At 45.2% G+C, this 14,445-nt stretch overlaps 1 protein-coding gene and 1 non-coding gene across 3 annotated transcripts in view; one reads left to right on the forward strand and one right to left on the reverse strand.

Annotated features, from left to right (window-relative positions):
- Window positions 1-14,445, forward strand: part of Heatr1 (HEAT repeat containing 1) — a 40,041-nt gene that overhangs the window by 15,490 nt on the left and 10,106 nt on the right. For both annotated transcript variants that reach the window (XM_069990610.1, XM_069990611.1), the window contains exons 18-31: window positions 1,486-1,669; window positions 1,788-1,924; window positions 3,006-3,198; window positions 5,238-5,407; window positions 5,706-5,864; window positions 6,789-7,031; window positions 7,809-7,940; window positions 9,712-9,815; window positions 10,223-10,366; window positions 10,928-11,046; window positions 11,124-11,245; window positions 11,926-12,054; window positions 13,355-13,585; window positions 13,965-14,091. In XM_069990610.1, the coding sequence (XP_069846711.1) occupies window positions 1,486-1,669; window positions 1,788-1,924; window positions 3,006-3,198; window positions 5,238-5,407; window positions 5,706-5,864; window positions 6,789-7,031; window positions 7,809-7,940; window positions 9,712-9,815; window positions 10,223-10,366; window positions 10,928-11,046; window positions 11,124-11,245; window positions 11,926-12,054; window positions 13,355-13,585; window positions 13,965-14,091 (2,194 nt within the window). The remainder of the gene's footprint in view (window positions 1-1,485; window positions 1,670-1,787; window positions 1,925-3,005; window positions 3,199-5,237; window positions 5,408-5,705; window positions 5,865-6,788; window positions 7,032-7,808; window positions 7,941-9,711; window positions 9,816-10,222; window positions 10,367-10,927; window positions 11,047-11,123; window positions 11,246-11,925; window positions 12,055-13,354; window positions 13,586-13,964; window positions 14,092-14,445) is intronic.
- On the reverse strand, window positions 8,472-8,578 carry LOC138806401 (U6 spliceosomal RNA). Its single transcript, XR_011365845.1, has one exon. It is a non-coding gene; the product is annotated as a U6 spliceosomal RNA (small nuclear RNA).

Raw genomic sequence — 14,445 nt, forward strand, 5'->3', positions numbered from 1 at the left:
TACAACGGGGTTAAAGTACGGAGACTAGAAAAATGTTTTCTGTTCGCCATGAGAAAATTCGAGTTGGAGACGGTCTTGAAGTAAAATGTTCTCGGTGGTTAGAGTGGGACAGGTTTGTGTTTTATATAAACAGACAATAGTTCTTTTGTGTGGCTTTGTTTTCGCTTCTTTCTGAAGCCCTGTTACAGCTGTAGAAACATAACTGAGGAAATAAAATACCAAATACCTAATACCCTTCCAAATACTATTGTATTATAAATCTACCTTTTGATCATTTTTCTTTGGTGATTTTACCATACTCCTTCAGAGCAGCAATAAAAACATAAAGTGAGAGAAAGAAATCCCTTTTTTTTTTTTTTTTTTTTTGTCGGTGTGGGGCCTGAATTCTGGGCCTGGACACTGTCCCTCAGCTCTACCATTTGAGCCACAGTACCACTTCCGGATTTTTCTGTTTATGTGTTGCTGAGGAATTGAACCCAGGCCTCATGCATGCAAGGCAAGCACTCTTACCACTGAGCCACCTTCCTAGCCTGAAAGAAATCCTTTTTAAAGTTCTCTTAGAAATCTAGTTCCTTCTATTTCTGTTTTGGAAAATGCCTGTTTATTTCTGCTTAATGAGGAGGCCAGTTCTAGGGTTCTAGGTCTCCTACTTGCTAGTCAGGTGCTCTTTCACTCCAACCACTCCTGCAACCCTGCTTTTTGCTGGTTATTTTGGGAAGGTCGTCTAGTGAACTTTTTCTGCCTAGGCTAGTATGGACTATGGTACTGTGGAGCCTCTAGAGGAAAAGGGATTGTGTGTGTGTATGTGCGTGTACACTATCTATATCTATATCTATATCTATATATCTAGATATAGATAGGTATATAGATAAAGATACAGATATATATAGGTATATATAGATAGATAGATATAGATATAGATATATGCACACACACATATGTATATAGATATTCCTGCCTTTGGTAGAATTTGTATGAATAGTTTGTTTTTCGTGATAGTGTTTTCAGGCAAAACAGATAAAATGAACCCATTTTTAACTTAATCTGTGTTTTTTTTTTTTTTTTTTTTGGGTGGGTCGTGGGGCTTGAACTCTGGGCCTGGGTGCCGTCCCTTAGCTATTCAGCTCAAGGCAAGCGCTCTGCCACTTGAGCTACAATGCCACTTCTAGTTTTCTAGTGGTTTATTAGAGATAGGAGTCTCACGGTCTTTCCTGCCAGGGCTGGCCTGGAACTGCAATCCTCAGATCTCAGCCTCCTGAGTAGCTAGGATTATAGGCTTGAGTCACCGGCGCCTGGCTAATCTGTGATTTTTTTTTGTGAACAGGACAGCCAGACCCCACTCTCTGCTAGCCTGTGTCTTGACTCAGCACAGTTTGCTTAACGCTCAGAAGACCTTAAATACATTGGTGGGGTCCGCCTGCAGACCCCGGTTCCTGGGCCTTTTGCATATTGTTTCCTTTCTAACGGTCTCCTTTACTGTTGCAGGAAATCCCCCCGGAGTGGCACATGGAGCTGATGTTAGACAGAGTCTTGCCGGAGGAGCTGTGGGCCCACTACGTGGAGCAGCTGGGCAGTGCCCGGAGCATTGCTGTGGAAGACTCAGTTTTGCTTGTCTTTTCCCTGAAAGTTTTCATTTTTGCTGTGAAGGAGCCTAAATCTTTTCCTAAAGGTAAGGTGCTAGTCATGGGTCTTCAAGGGTACTCTCTGTTGACATGGAACTCAAGCCTTGAGTGAGCAGTTGCTGTGTTGTACTGATAGTTTCTGCGTGATTGCTCCTTGTCCCACAGGTGCCACGTGGTGGAACCCTGAGCGGCTGGACGAGGACGGGAAGCACTACCTGCACCTGCTGGTGGGGCTCTTTGAGCTCATCCTGCAGGGGACTGAGGCCCTTCATTTCAGAGTGCTGATGAAGCTTTTCATACAGGTACTCGGCCCCCTGTGCCCTCTCCCTTGCAGCAGGACTCTAGCTCATCTCCAATAGGGATGCGAGGGGGCGTGGTCACGAGAAGCCAGGGGAGTAGTCCTCACCGGGCACGCTGTGTTCCACACCGCAGCACTCCGAGTAGCCACAGATTCCTTGCCCGACTTCACAGCCCAGTCTGTTTGGCTTTTTTTTTGGACACTATGGACTGGGACTTGAGTTTATGAGGTAAACACTGAGCCAGTCTAGCCTCACACCCTGTCATTTTGCTTTCAGTTTTTTTCACAGTCTCTTGTCTTTCCTTGGGCTGACCAGGAACCACAGTTCTCCTTTCTCCACTTCCCAAGTTGCTGATATTACAGAGGGCGTGGGTGCTGTCCATGAGCTTTCATTCAAGGCTAGCATTTTATTACTTTGACCCACAGCTCTACTTCTGTTTGTGTGGAGAATAGGAGATGAGAGTCTCATTGACTTTCTTGCCCCAACTGGCTTCAAACCATGATCCTCTGATCTCAGCCTCCTCAGGAAAAACTAGGATTACAGTCGTGAGCCACCAGCACCCTGCTGAAGCACTAGCTTTTTTTTTGGTCATGGGGCTTGAACTTTGGGCTTGGGTGCTGTCCTTGCGCTCTTCAGCTCAAGGCGAGCACTCTACTGCTTGAGCCACGGCGGCACTTCCGGTTTTCTAGTGGTTTAATAGAGATAAGAGTCTCACGGACTTTCCTGCCTGGGCTGGCTTTGAACTGTGATCCTCAGATCTCAGCCTCCTGAATAGCTAGGATTACAGGCGTGAGCCACCGGTGCCTGGGTGAAGCACTTTCTTAATGAAGCCTCTGAACCACTCTCCTCTTGGTTTCTACTTATTTACTGTCCTCATATTTTTGTTCGGTGTTTGAAAGGCAAGGTTAGAGTGAGGCTTCTTTCTGTTAACCTTTGTTGACATCCTTCCTAACTGCTTAAAATTTCAGTTATTAGCAAGATGTAACATTGAATTATTAGTGTTTTATAATTGTACATTAATTAAGAGAGGACTTGGCACCATCGTGCTGGAGTGAGCTCTCCATTCCACTTTCTTCTTCATCAGGTGCACCTAGGAGACGTCCTCCAGTTATTCAAATTCTTCTCTCTTTTGTGGACCTATCCCTCCAGCCTCGCTGATCCCCTGAGCTGCAGGGTGAAGTCAGCGCTGCACACACAGGCCCTCTACATAGGCTCCGCCATGCTCTTTGCTCAGACGACACACTGCAGGCAGCAGCTCACTTCCGCCTCCTCGCCAGGTAGGGGTTTTCTCTGTAGACAGCGTTGTGGAGTGATTGGAAAATGAGTGTGTGCACTTCTCATACGCAGCTGTTCCCCTCTGAGCTCCAGCAGCTCGTCACTACAGAGGCCAGGTCCTGACCCAGTTCGGTGGTCAGCAGACTGTATTTAGAAAGCCTTCCTGGGTTTATCTGTGTCAGGCAAGGCATCTGCAGGTGCATTGCTTTCTAATGAAATACCTGAAAAAAAAATTTCAAGTTTGTATGATTTATTTATTGGTATTATCTTCAATTATCTAAAGGGGTTCCATTCAGCACAAACTGGTTACTGTTTTATAGAGCATCATGCCAGCTTTGCAGTCTGATGAAGTTGGTGAGTGCGTATTGGGAGGGTGTTGACTTCTGGCTGCTGACAGATGGGTGAATCTGGCCGCTGGCCAGGACCGGGCTGAAGGTAGAAAGTCAGTGGGAGAAAGGGTCTGGCTAATGCCTCCCACCAGCATGACTGCTTCTGTATCGCAGAGTGGCAGTGGCCTCTGGGAAATTGGAAGATATTCTAGACTTTTTGTTGTTGTTCCCAAATCTGTGAAAGTGAAGGGAATTGGAGATACTCTTTTTTTTTTTTTTTTTTTTTGGGGGGGGGGGTCCGGTCATGGGGCCTGAACTCTGGGCCTGGGCACTGTCCCTCAGCTCTTCAGCTCAAGGCTAGCGCTCTACCACTTGAGCCACAGCGCCACTTCCAGCTTTTTTCTTTTTGCTTATGTGGTGCTGAGGAATCGAACCCAGGGCCTCATGCCTGCAAGGCAAGCGCTCTACCACTGAGCCACCTTCCCAGCCCCTGGAGATGTTCTTGAATCAATGTCGTTGACACAAACGGACGCTTTTGTGTGCACATGCACAGGAATGAATGGGGGGGGGGTGTCTGCTTCTGCCTCATTCTTCAGCCACCCAAACTTTCCCAGTGACATCCTGGTTTAGAAATGAGCAGTTTCTTTCTTTCTTTTTTTTTTTTTTTCTGCCAGTCCTGGGGCTTGAGCTCTACCTGGGCACTGTCCCTGAACTTCTTTGGCTCAAGGCTAGCACTCTACCACTTGAGCCACAGCGCCACTTCTGGCTTTTATTGTTTATGTGGTACTGAGGAATCGAACCTAAGGCTTCATGCATGCTAGGCAAGCACTACCACTGAGTCACATTCCCAACCAAAATGAGCATTTTCCATTTACAAAAAACATACTGTTAAGGTGGTGTGTATTGGGAAACACAATTACCAGATGGAAAACACTTCTGCATTCCCTTGAGATAGTGCAGTGGGTGCAGACAATGTGTGAACCGGAGTGTGTGTGTGTGTGTGCGCGCGCCAGAGAATAGATGACCATTTTTCCATAATGACAAATCATTAGGTAGTCAAAGTCTTCAGAAAGGTAGTTTGAGCCGGGTGCCAGTGGCTCACGCCTGTAATTCTAGCTACTCAGGAGGATGAGATGTGAGGATCAAGGTTCAAAGCCAGCCCATGCAGGAAAAGTCCAGGAGACTTTTTCTTTTGTCAGTCATGGGGCTTGAACTCTGGGCCTCAGTGCTGTCCCTCAGCTCAAGGCAAGCACTCTACCACTTGAGCCATAGCGCCACTTCTAGTTTTCTGGTGGTTTATTGAAGATAAGAGTCTCACGGACTTTTCCTGCCAGGGCCAGCTTTGAACCACGATCCTCAAATCTTAGCTTACTGAGTAGCTATGATTACAGGACTGAGCCACTGGCATTTGGCTTCCATGAGACTCATCTCCAATAAACTACTGAGAAAACCGGAAGTGGCATTGTAGCTCAAGTGGTAGAGCACTAGCCTTGAGCTGAAGGCGCTCAGGACCAGAGTTCAAGCCCCAAGATGGACCAAAAAAAAGGGAGTTTCAGTTTTAATATTTTTTTTTGTTCTAAGGATCAAACTTAGTACGCTGCACAAGTTAGGTAAGTACTTTACCACCAAGCTGCCCCTCCTCCTGGGGAGGTATGTCTTTGGTGCCACTTAAGTTTGATTGATTGTGATGTACATCTCCCCTTTGGTTTCAGTGGTGGTGTCTCTACTTGTAAACCTGAGCAGCCCCATCAAAGAGGTGCGGCGGGCTGCCCTTCAGTGTCTTCAGGCCCTCAGTGGACTGACGGCACCATTTCAGCTGCTCATAGACCACCTGGTTCCCAAAGCAGAGGAGATCACCTCAGATCCCACCTATGTGGTTCAGGTAAACTACACAGGTCTGGCTGTCTGTCTCGACACATGAACATTTACTTTACAGGGAATCTGACAGATTGCTGCTGAACTTAGAAACTGATGTCAGTAACTGTCTTTGCTCCATTTCTAATGGTTGCAATACCATGGCCAGCTTCTAGTAAGCTAGTTCTTGGGGAACTGATAGTATTCCCAGTTGGAACTTCATAGAGAATGAAAAGGTGTAAGGACATCACGTTGTCCTATATCTACTACATTGAACCTTCCCCCTTCATGAACCCTTCATTACAGTTTTCTTTCTGGTATTCTAGGATCTGGCTACTCTGTTTGATGAATTACAGAGAGTAAAGAAACAGAAATCTCATCAGAAGTTGTCGGAAACTTTGAAAACCCTGCTTTACACTGTATATGAATGCCCATCATACGTTGCAAAAGATTTGCTGAAAGTAATTCAGGACGTCAACAGTGAGGTATGTGTAATTAAGCGGACTGTATGTGCCATGCGCTGTTCCTGAAAAGTTACTATTACTGCACATGTGTGAGGAAGGCAATCACAGGAGTCACGTGTGTGCTCTCAGCACTGAGGTTGTCTTAATCTTTTGGGAGGAGGAAAGGTGAGGTAGAGAAATGGATACTGGATACCAGAAATACGAATCTCCTTATATTTTAAAATGAAGTGTGCTATCCCTGTCTTATCATCAGCTTGATTTTTAATTGCTTTAAAAATCTACTGGAAGGGCTGGGAAGGTGGCTCAGTGGTAGAGCGCTTGCCTTGCATGCATGAGGCCCTGTGTTCGATTCCTCAGCACCACATAAGCAAAAAGAAAAAAGCCAGAAGTGGCGCTGTGGCTCGAGTGGTAGAGCGCTAGCCTTGAGCTGAAGAGCTGAGGGACAGTGCCCAGGCCCAGAGTTCAGGCCCCATGACCAGACCCCCCACCCTCCCCCCCCCAAAAAAAAAAGTCTACTGGAAGAACTCTTGGTTTGTGTCCATTTTCCAAATAAATCATGATTTGCACACACATAATTTGCATTCATGCTAATCATTCTAAATTGGAAACAGGGAGAAAAGCACAGTGTTTTAGCAAATGGTAAATTATTGCTCAATTGGTAAACCATACTTGGTTTTTAGTTCTGTTCTTGAGTGTTGAGGAAGGCTCACACAGGCTCTTGGTCCTGTCTGAAGTGTTCAGCACTTTGAGTATCCCTGGGGACCTGTTCGGAGTGAGGGCAAGAAGGGGCAAGCACTATGAAAGTTGTACCACCCCCAGCCCACGCATCACCACAGGGGGCTTTTCCTCCCGGATAAGCCCCTGGTCTTCCAATAGGATGTCTCTGCAGAGTCAGCGAAAAATCAGCATTGCTGAGTGCAATCACTAACGAATCCCCTGTCGTAGATGGTGCTTTCCCAGCTGCTGCCCTTGGTGGAACGGTTACTAGAGAAGATAGAGAAGGACCCCGCAGCCGTTCTGAAAGATGAGGTCACTGTCCTGCATCTTGCACTGGGGAAATACAATGAACACTCAGTTTCACTTTTACATAAGGACCCCAAGAGCTTAAATATGTTTATAAAAGCTGTGCACACAACAAAGGAACTCCACCCGGGAATGGCAACCGTTCAGATCACAGCCCTCGAAAAGGTCAGTGGCTTTCTTCAGAAACAACAGCTCCTTCAGACAGTTAAGGATTTGTAATGGAAGGTGTGTGTGGGGGGGGTGGGGGGGTGGTGTGTGTGTGTGTACACTGAGGCTTGGACTTAAGACCTCCCTTGAGCTCTTGCTTGGCGTTTTTACTCAATGCTGCCACTTTCCCACTTAAGCTACATCTCTACTTTTAGGCTCTTTGGTGGTGGTTAATTGAAGAGTCTTGGGTTATCTGTCTAGGTTGGCTTCATACTGCACTCCTCAGATCGCAGCCTTTTGAGTAGCTAGGATTACAGGTGTGAGCCACCAGCACCTAGCTGTAGGTTCTTAATGAACTAGATACATTTTAAAGGCACATGATGCATTTCACCTATTGTACAAGAAAGCTGAACATGAGTCATAAAAAAGTCCAAGCCAGAAGCCAGTGGCTCATGCTTGTAATCCTAGTTACTCAGGAGGCTGAGATCTAAGGATTGTGGTTCAAAGCCAGCCTGGGCAAGAAAAGTCCATGAGACTCCAATAAACCACTCAGAAAACTGGAAGTGGCGCTGTGGCTCAAGTGGTAGATTGCTTGCCTTGAGCTGAAGAGCTGAGGGACAGCGCCCAGGCCCAGAGTTCAAGCCCCATGACTGGCCAAAAAAAAAAAGTACATTGTCATGAGAAAATAAAGTGGGGAGCAGTTTTATGTTGTGAGAGAATACAATTATTGTTTTGCATTTTGAGTCTTTGGAGCTCAGGCTTGTTGAGTTCACTTGGTTTTCTTCCCTCCTCCAGATTACAAAGCCATTCTTTGCAGCTGTGTCAGATGGAAAGGTCCAGCAGAAACTCTTGTGCATGTTGTTTGACCTCCTGGTGAACTGCAAAAACACCTGCTGTGCTCAGACTGTGAGCAGTGTCTTTAAAGGGGTGAGTTGCAAACTTGGTGTCATTTGTTAGTTTATCTCTTCCCAGTTAGTGAACTTAACTTATCCTGCGGTGCCCTTTGAGAGGTCAGTTATCACCATTAAAGAGACAGGGAAAAGCAGATCATAGATTTAATACCAAGGTCCATAGCCATAAGATATGGATCTTACCCACATTGGTGTGATCTGCCTGGTCTATGCGAGTGAAAGGCTTCATGCTGGTGAGGAACCATCACTCTAGTAAGCAGCTCTGTGTTATTATAAAAGGAGAAATCAGGAAACCTGGCCATTCTGTTTTTTGAATTTATGAAAATACCCATGGTGAAGTCCTAGTCTCTGGCTTTAGTAGCTTTCAAAATTTTATCCCATTTGCTCAATTTTTTTGTTCTTTTTTTTTTTTTTTTTTTTCTGAAGTATTTTAAGGTAAATTTCAAGCATTAATTTACTAGTATTCCTATGTACATCAGTATGCGTTTTTTTTTAAAGGACTTTTTCTTAATATGCCATTGTTACACCAGAAAAAAATTTTTTTTTAAAAAATATGGAACGCTTCACGAATTTGCGTGTCATCCTTGCGCAAGGGCCATGCTAATCTTCTCTGTATCGTTCCAATTTTAGTATATGTGTTGCCGAAGCGAACACACCAGAAAAAAATTTAACAGTAATTCCTGTTAACATGTAATACTTTGGTCTACAATCATATTTTATGGCTGTCTTAAAATACTTTTTGAGATTCTTTTGAGTGAAAATGCAAGAATTGGCTGGGAATGTGGCCTAGTGGTAGAGTGCTTGCCTAGTATGCATGAAGCCTCAGTGCCACATACACAGAAAAAGCTGGAATTGGTGCGATGGTTCAAGTGGTAGAGTACTAGCCTTGAGCAAAAGACGCTCAGGGACAGTGCCCAAGCCCTGAGTTCAAGCCCCAGGATTGGCAAAAAAAAAAAAAGCAAGCATTTAGTTGTGATATGTGAAACTTTCTAAAGAAAGAGCTTTTCCGATCCCATTCCCAATCTAGAGTGACTCTCAAGGTAAGCTGTGCGTGTGCACACGTTATCTTTCCCATTGACCATATGAGTCTGGTTTAGCCCCTGGAAGTGGTGAGTGTGGAGGAGAGTTCTGAGTGACTCTGTGGTGATGAATATGGCCAGGCGCTGGTGCAGTGTCATGCTCAGAGAAGTGCAGGGCTGCAGCTTTAGACTCAGGACACCCTGGAGAAGCAACTGTGCAATTAAAAGTGAATCTCAAATTAGAAATAATGTTGACTAGTGCTAGGGAGGTTTTAGTTTAAGCCCCTCTCTTCTTTCTTGTTTTTTTGAAATTTTTTCTTGAGGTCTTTTTTAAGATAGTAGCATCAAAATTGTAGGAGTGGGGGGAGACACAGACCCCCAAAGTCATTCTAACTTCTCAGCTGAGAAAATTCTTATGGGATAAAGTTTGTTTTCAATCTTAGTACTTCTAAAGAAATCTTGGTGAAAACTACAATCAAAGATTACACGTATTTAACAGGCTTTGAGTGTCTTGTGGAGATGACTTGGTGCTGATTCAATTAAGGACTATCTTGGAACATTTAAGAGGTTCTGGGAAGGAAAGTGTCAGCCAAAATCCCTCCATCTTCCATCTCAGTAGTCAGCCAGCTGGAGGACATACATTATCGATGGCATTTGTCTTTGGCTGGTTTTAGTGTGGTGGCAGGACACAGGAGGAGACATAAATGCCTTTGTTATGTCTCTTTTGGTCACTGTTGATAACATCAGCCATTCTTTTTCAAATTTCAGATTTCTGTTAACTCTGAACAAATCAGAGTAGAGCTGGAGCCATCAGATAAAGCCAAATCCTTGGGCACCATCCAGCAAACAAGACGGCAGAAAATGCAGCAGAAGTAAGAGCTGTGACTGACTGCCTGGTGCATGCTTGTTCCAGGCTCTGATGTCGGGAACCATTTGATTCTTTTTTCTTTTTGTCTGTTGTGGGGCTTGAACTCTGGGCTTGAGTGCTGTCCCTGTGCTCTTCAGCTCAAGGCGAGTGCTCTACTGCTTGAGCCACAGTGCCACTTCCAGTTTTCTGGTAGTTTATAGGAGATAAGAGTTTCACGGACTTTCTTGCCCAGACTGTGATCCTCAATCTCAGCCTCCTGAGTAGCTAGAAATACAGGCATGAGGCACCCAGCGCCTGGCTTCCATTGTGATTCTTGATGTCATTACAGTGGCATGATTCATTGGGTACCACAGTTTCCACATAACGGTGATCGCATTTGCATCTCAGCCTTTTTTCTGCTCTGTTGTCCAGAAAATCACAAGATGTGGAATCTGTCCAGGAAGTTGGAGGTTTGTACTGGCAGAGAGTAACGCTCATCCTTGAACTGCTTCAGCACAAGAAGAAGCTCAAAAGCCCCCAGATACTCATCCCAAGTCTTTTTAACTTGCTGTCAAGGTAACAACACCCAGCTTGGATCTGTGACAGAATAAGGGTTTAATAAGTTGTCCACTTCGTTTTATTTATTTTTTCAGTGTGTTCTTATTTATAATTGAACAATAAAGGAAGGTTCCATAGTTGAAAGATGTAAGAATAGCTTGGTGGACACTCACCTTTCAGTGAGGTCCCTGGGCTGTGTTCCTTGTACTATAGAGATACAGTGAGACACCTGCAAATTTTTTTTTTTTAGATAGCTATGTGTAGAGTACGTCACTGAATTGAAGAATATGGAACATGCTGTCATGCAAAAAGCAAAGTAAATTTCCAAGTTGTCCTGTAAGATTCCAAATAGTATAATGGGAAAGACCATGAAGAGGAGAGAGAATTGTCTACATGAGAAAAAACTCAAGTTAGAAATCTTAAATCTTATCTGGAGACCTTACTACTATACTTAATTTAGAATTGCACTTCTGTTTAGTGATTGGTATTAAGTGTTGTAGTTATTCCTGTCTGCTGTGCACTCTGGATGGTGCTCATGGATGTGACAGTTCTGCTATTGTTTCTCTGTGCATCCTGAAGGTGTTTAGAGCCCAAGTCCCCAGAGCAGGAGAACATGGAATACACCAAGCAATTAATTCTTAGTTGTCTGCTCAACATCTGCCAGAAGCTGTCCCCAGACGGTGGCAAGATACCTAAAGGTGTGTGCATGTTGGTAGTGGAAGTTGTCCGCTGGGCGTGGATGTGTCTGCCGCTGACCTTCCACTCTCACCCACAGATATTTTGGATGCGGAGAAGTTCAACGTTGAGTTGATAGTCCAGTGCATCCGCCTTTCAGAGATGCCGCAAACCCACCACCAAGCCCTTTTGCTTTTGGGTACTGCTGCTGGAATATTCCCAGTAAGTGCTAACGATGTAAGATTTCCTTGCCTAGAAGAAGTACATTGGCACATACTGATAGCAGTTTTTGAGGCTGCAGGGTTGGGGGTCTAGCTCAGTGGTAGAGCATTTCCCGGCTTGTGCAAGATCCTGGGTTTCATCTTCAATATTGCAAAGAAACCAGAAACCAGAAAATTATTATTATTATTATTATTATTATTATTATTTTGGGTCCAGTTATGGGGCCTGAACTCTAGGCCTGGGCGCTGTCCCTCAGCTCTTCAGCTCAAGGCTAGTGCTCTACCACTACTTGAGCCACAGCGCCACTTCCGGCTTTTTTCTTTTTGCTTATGTGGTGCTGAGGCATCGAACCCAGGGTCTCATGCATGCAAGGCAAGCACTCTACCACTGAGTCACTTTCCCAGCCCTGAAGTTTTAGTACTTTTTTTTTTTTGGGGGGGGGGGTCAGTTGTGGGACTTGAACTCTGGTCTTGGGCCCTGTCCCAAGGCGAGCGCTCTATGGATTTTATTTTTGCCAGTGTAGGAGACTGAACACAATTTGTCTTCTGCCACTGGGCTAACCAAGCTTTTTGCCATTTTTAAAGCAAGATACTCTGCATTTTATTGGTGATTAATAATTAATTGTTGGTATTTGGTGTATTTGAAACAGAAAATGATACCAGAAATATGCTTTCTTTTAGGATAAAGTTCTACACAATATCATGTCTATTTTTACTTTCATGGGAGCCAATGTTATGCGCTTAGATGATTCTTACAGTTTCCAAGTTATTAGCAAGACAGTGAAAATGGTCATTCCAGCACTTATCCAGGTAAGCTGTCTCAGGTTACTACTGTTTATTCACTTCTGCAGTTCGCACGTTAATGGCACATTCAGCACTCCTAAAGTGCCTTCATACTTGTGCCTCCCAAGCTCAAGAATAGCAAGACTAACAGGGTTCTTACGAATAATACCATTTCCAACCATACAAATAAATATGTCACATCCAGTTACGCTGCACTATAAGGCATAACAACAGAAGTGCCTTCAGATCATGTGGATGCGTTGTGGAATTCCAGATGAGCTTTAACACTTTGATTTTGAAACAGTTACCAAGGCCCAGGCCGGTGGCTCACGCCTGTAATCCTAGCTACTCAGGAGGCTGAGATCTGAGGATCGTGGTTCAAGGCCAGGCCAGCCCAGTCCGTGAGACTCTTATCTCCAATAAACCACTAGAAAACCAGAAGTGGCACTGTGGCTTAAGTAGTAAAGCACTCGCCTTGAGCTGAAGAGCCCAGGACAGCACCCAAGCCCAGAGTTCAAGCCCCATGACCGACAAAAAAAAAAAAAAAAATTTACCAAGGCATATTCAAGAAAGTCTTCAGACATGTGGATATCGTCTCTTCTGGTGGAAGGAAGAGTTGGGATGTGGTTATTTCCACTGAGATTCTGCTTAACTGCTCGTGATGAGCATGCCTCCCCAGGCCTTGGCCGTTTTAGAATAAACCTTTTCCTTCTAATCTTGACATCAGATTTGGTGTTTCCTATGCCTGCCAGGTTGGCAAGTGTAGGTAGGGCATACACACGCCTGAGAAGAAAAGCAGGTGTATTCATTAAGCTGTGTGCCATAGGACTAGGGAACACTGGAAAGCAGGAGAGAGTAAGAGTGTCCCTTAGGACAGAAAGACAGGAAAGGAGCGGTAAGCCCTCAGTGGCAGGATGAGAGGCCTGGTGTGGGCCAGGCCTGAGCACATGTGAAGCACGCACTAGGCAGTTGATGGGGAGCAGGATGAGCCAGGCACGTGGGCGTGGGGTTTTTCATGCGAGCATTTATTCAGTAATTCACTTGTGCTTTCGCTGAGCACCATTCCTGGAGTAACACAATTGTATTCTGAAGCAGCAGGAAATAAGTGGTCTCTTCTGTGCCCTGCCTGCTTCAGTCCTTACTGGGACTGCAGGCAGACTCAGTGTCCGTGCTGCGCACCATCGTCCTACTATTGGTGCCTGTCTGCGTACGGAGGTTTTATGAGATGAAGAGCCCCGGGCGCTCCTCTCAGTTCACACTCAGTGTCCCCTTGGGCACACCGAAGGCGCTGTCCGCTCACTCGAGGTTTGTTCCCACTCTTCTGCAGTCTGACCATGGAGATTCCATGGAAGTCACAAGGAATGTGGAAGTGCTCGCGGTGAAGATCATCAGCGTGTTCGTGGATGCACTGCCACACGTTCCTGAGCACCGGCGACTGCCCATCCTGGTCCAGCTTGTGGACACACTTGGAGCAGACAAGTTCCTGTGGGTTCTCCTTGCCTTGCTCTTTGAACAGTACGTCACTAAGACAGTGCTGGTTGCTGCCTGTGGAGAAAAGGTCAGCACGTCGGGCCTGGTGGGGAGAGGGCTCTGGGGGAGGAAGCTCCATGCAGATTTTCTCATGGTGTCCCATTAAAACACAGGCTGGTGATGGCTGATGTACATTATTACACAGCACCTCTGGAACCTTGTCTCAAAAATGTTTTTGGCATTCTTAAAAATTGCTTTTGGAAGTTAGGTCTAGAAATAAACATACATGATAACATTCACAGGGTTTATTGTACAATTATACCCAAGCAAATTGATCAAAGCATCCTTGATCAATCTACTTGGGGGAACATGTGTTCCAACTCTGAGGCTGAGGGTCTCATGAGCATGCTTCGTATTTGTACATCCGAAGGCTCATTTTGCCATCTTCCCCTTTCTCTGTGTTACAGGATGCTGTTTTAGAGGCAGATACTGAATTTTGGATTTCAGTGTGTTGTGAATTTGGTGTCCAGCATCAGCTGCAAAGCTTGATGAACATCCTTCAGTACTTGGTGAAGTTACCAGAGGAAAAAGAAGGTAAGTATGAGTCTGGTGCTGGGAATGGTCCGTCTGAGGGCTAGGGAGAAAAGAACTTGCAGTTACTGGGCCCTGTTGTGTTTTTCCCTGTGTCCCACACAAACTAAGAACTAGTTCTCACACACTACTTTATGTTTTGTGCCTTGCACTTGTGTTAACGGTGGAGCATCACGCACGTGTCCAGGAGGAATTGTGTTCAAATGACAGGAAGTTGTTTAGACCGTGGTAGCTGGCTCTCAGCTTCCCACTAAAATACCAGTGAATACATATACAAAAAGAAAAAGTACGTAGGATCCACAGCAGTGCTCCAGCTGAGCAAATTTCTATCAGAAATCCACTCAGCAGTGTTTTCGT

The sequence above is a fragment of the Dipodomys merriami genome, unplaced genomic scaffold (genome assembly GCF_024711535.1).
Source record: "Dipodomys merriami isolate MVZ:Mamm:240054 unplaced genomic scaffold, mDipMer1.0.p SCAF_4, whole genome shotgun sequence".
Classification (NCBI taxonomy): Eukaryota; Metazoa; Chordata; class Mammalia; order Rodentia; family Heteromyidae; genus Dipodomys; species Dipodomys merriami.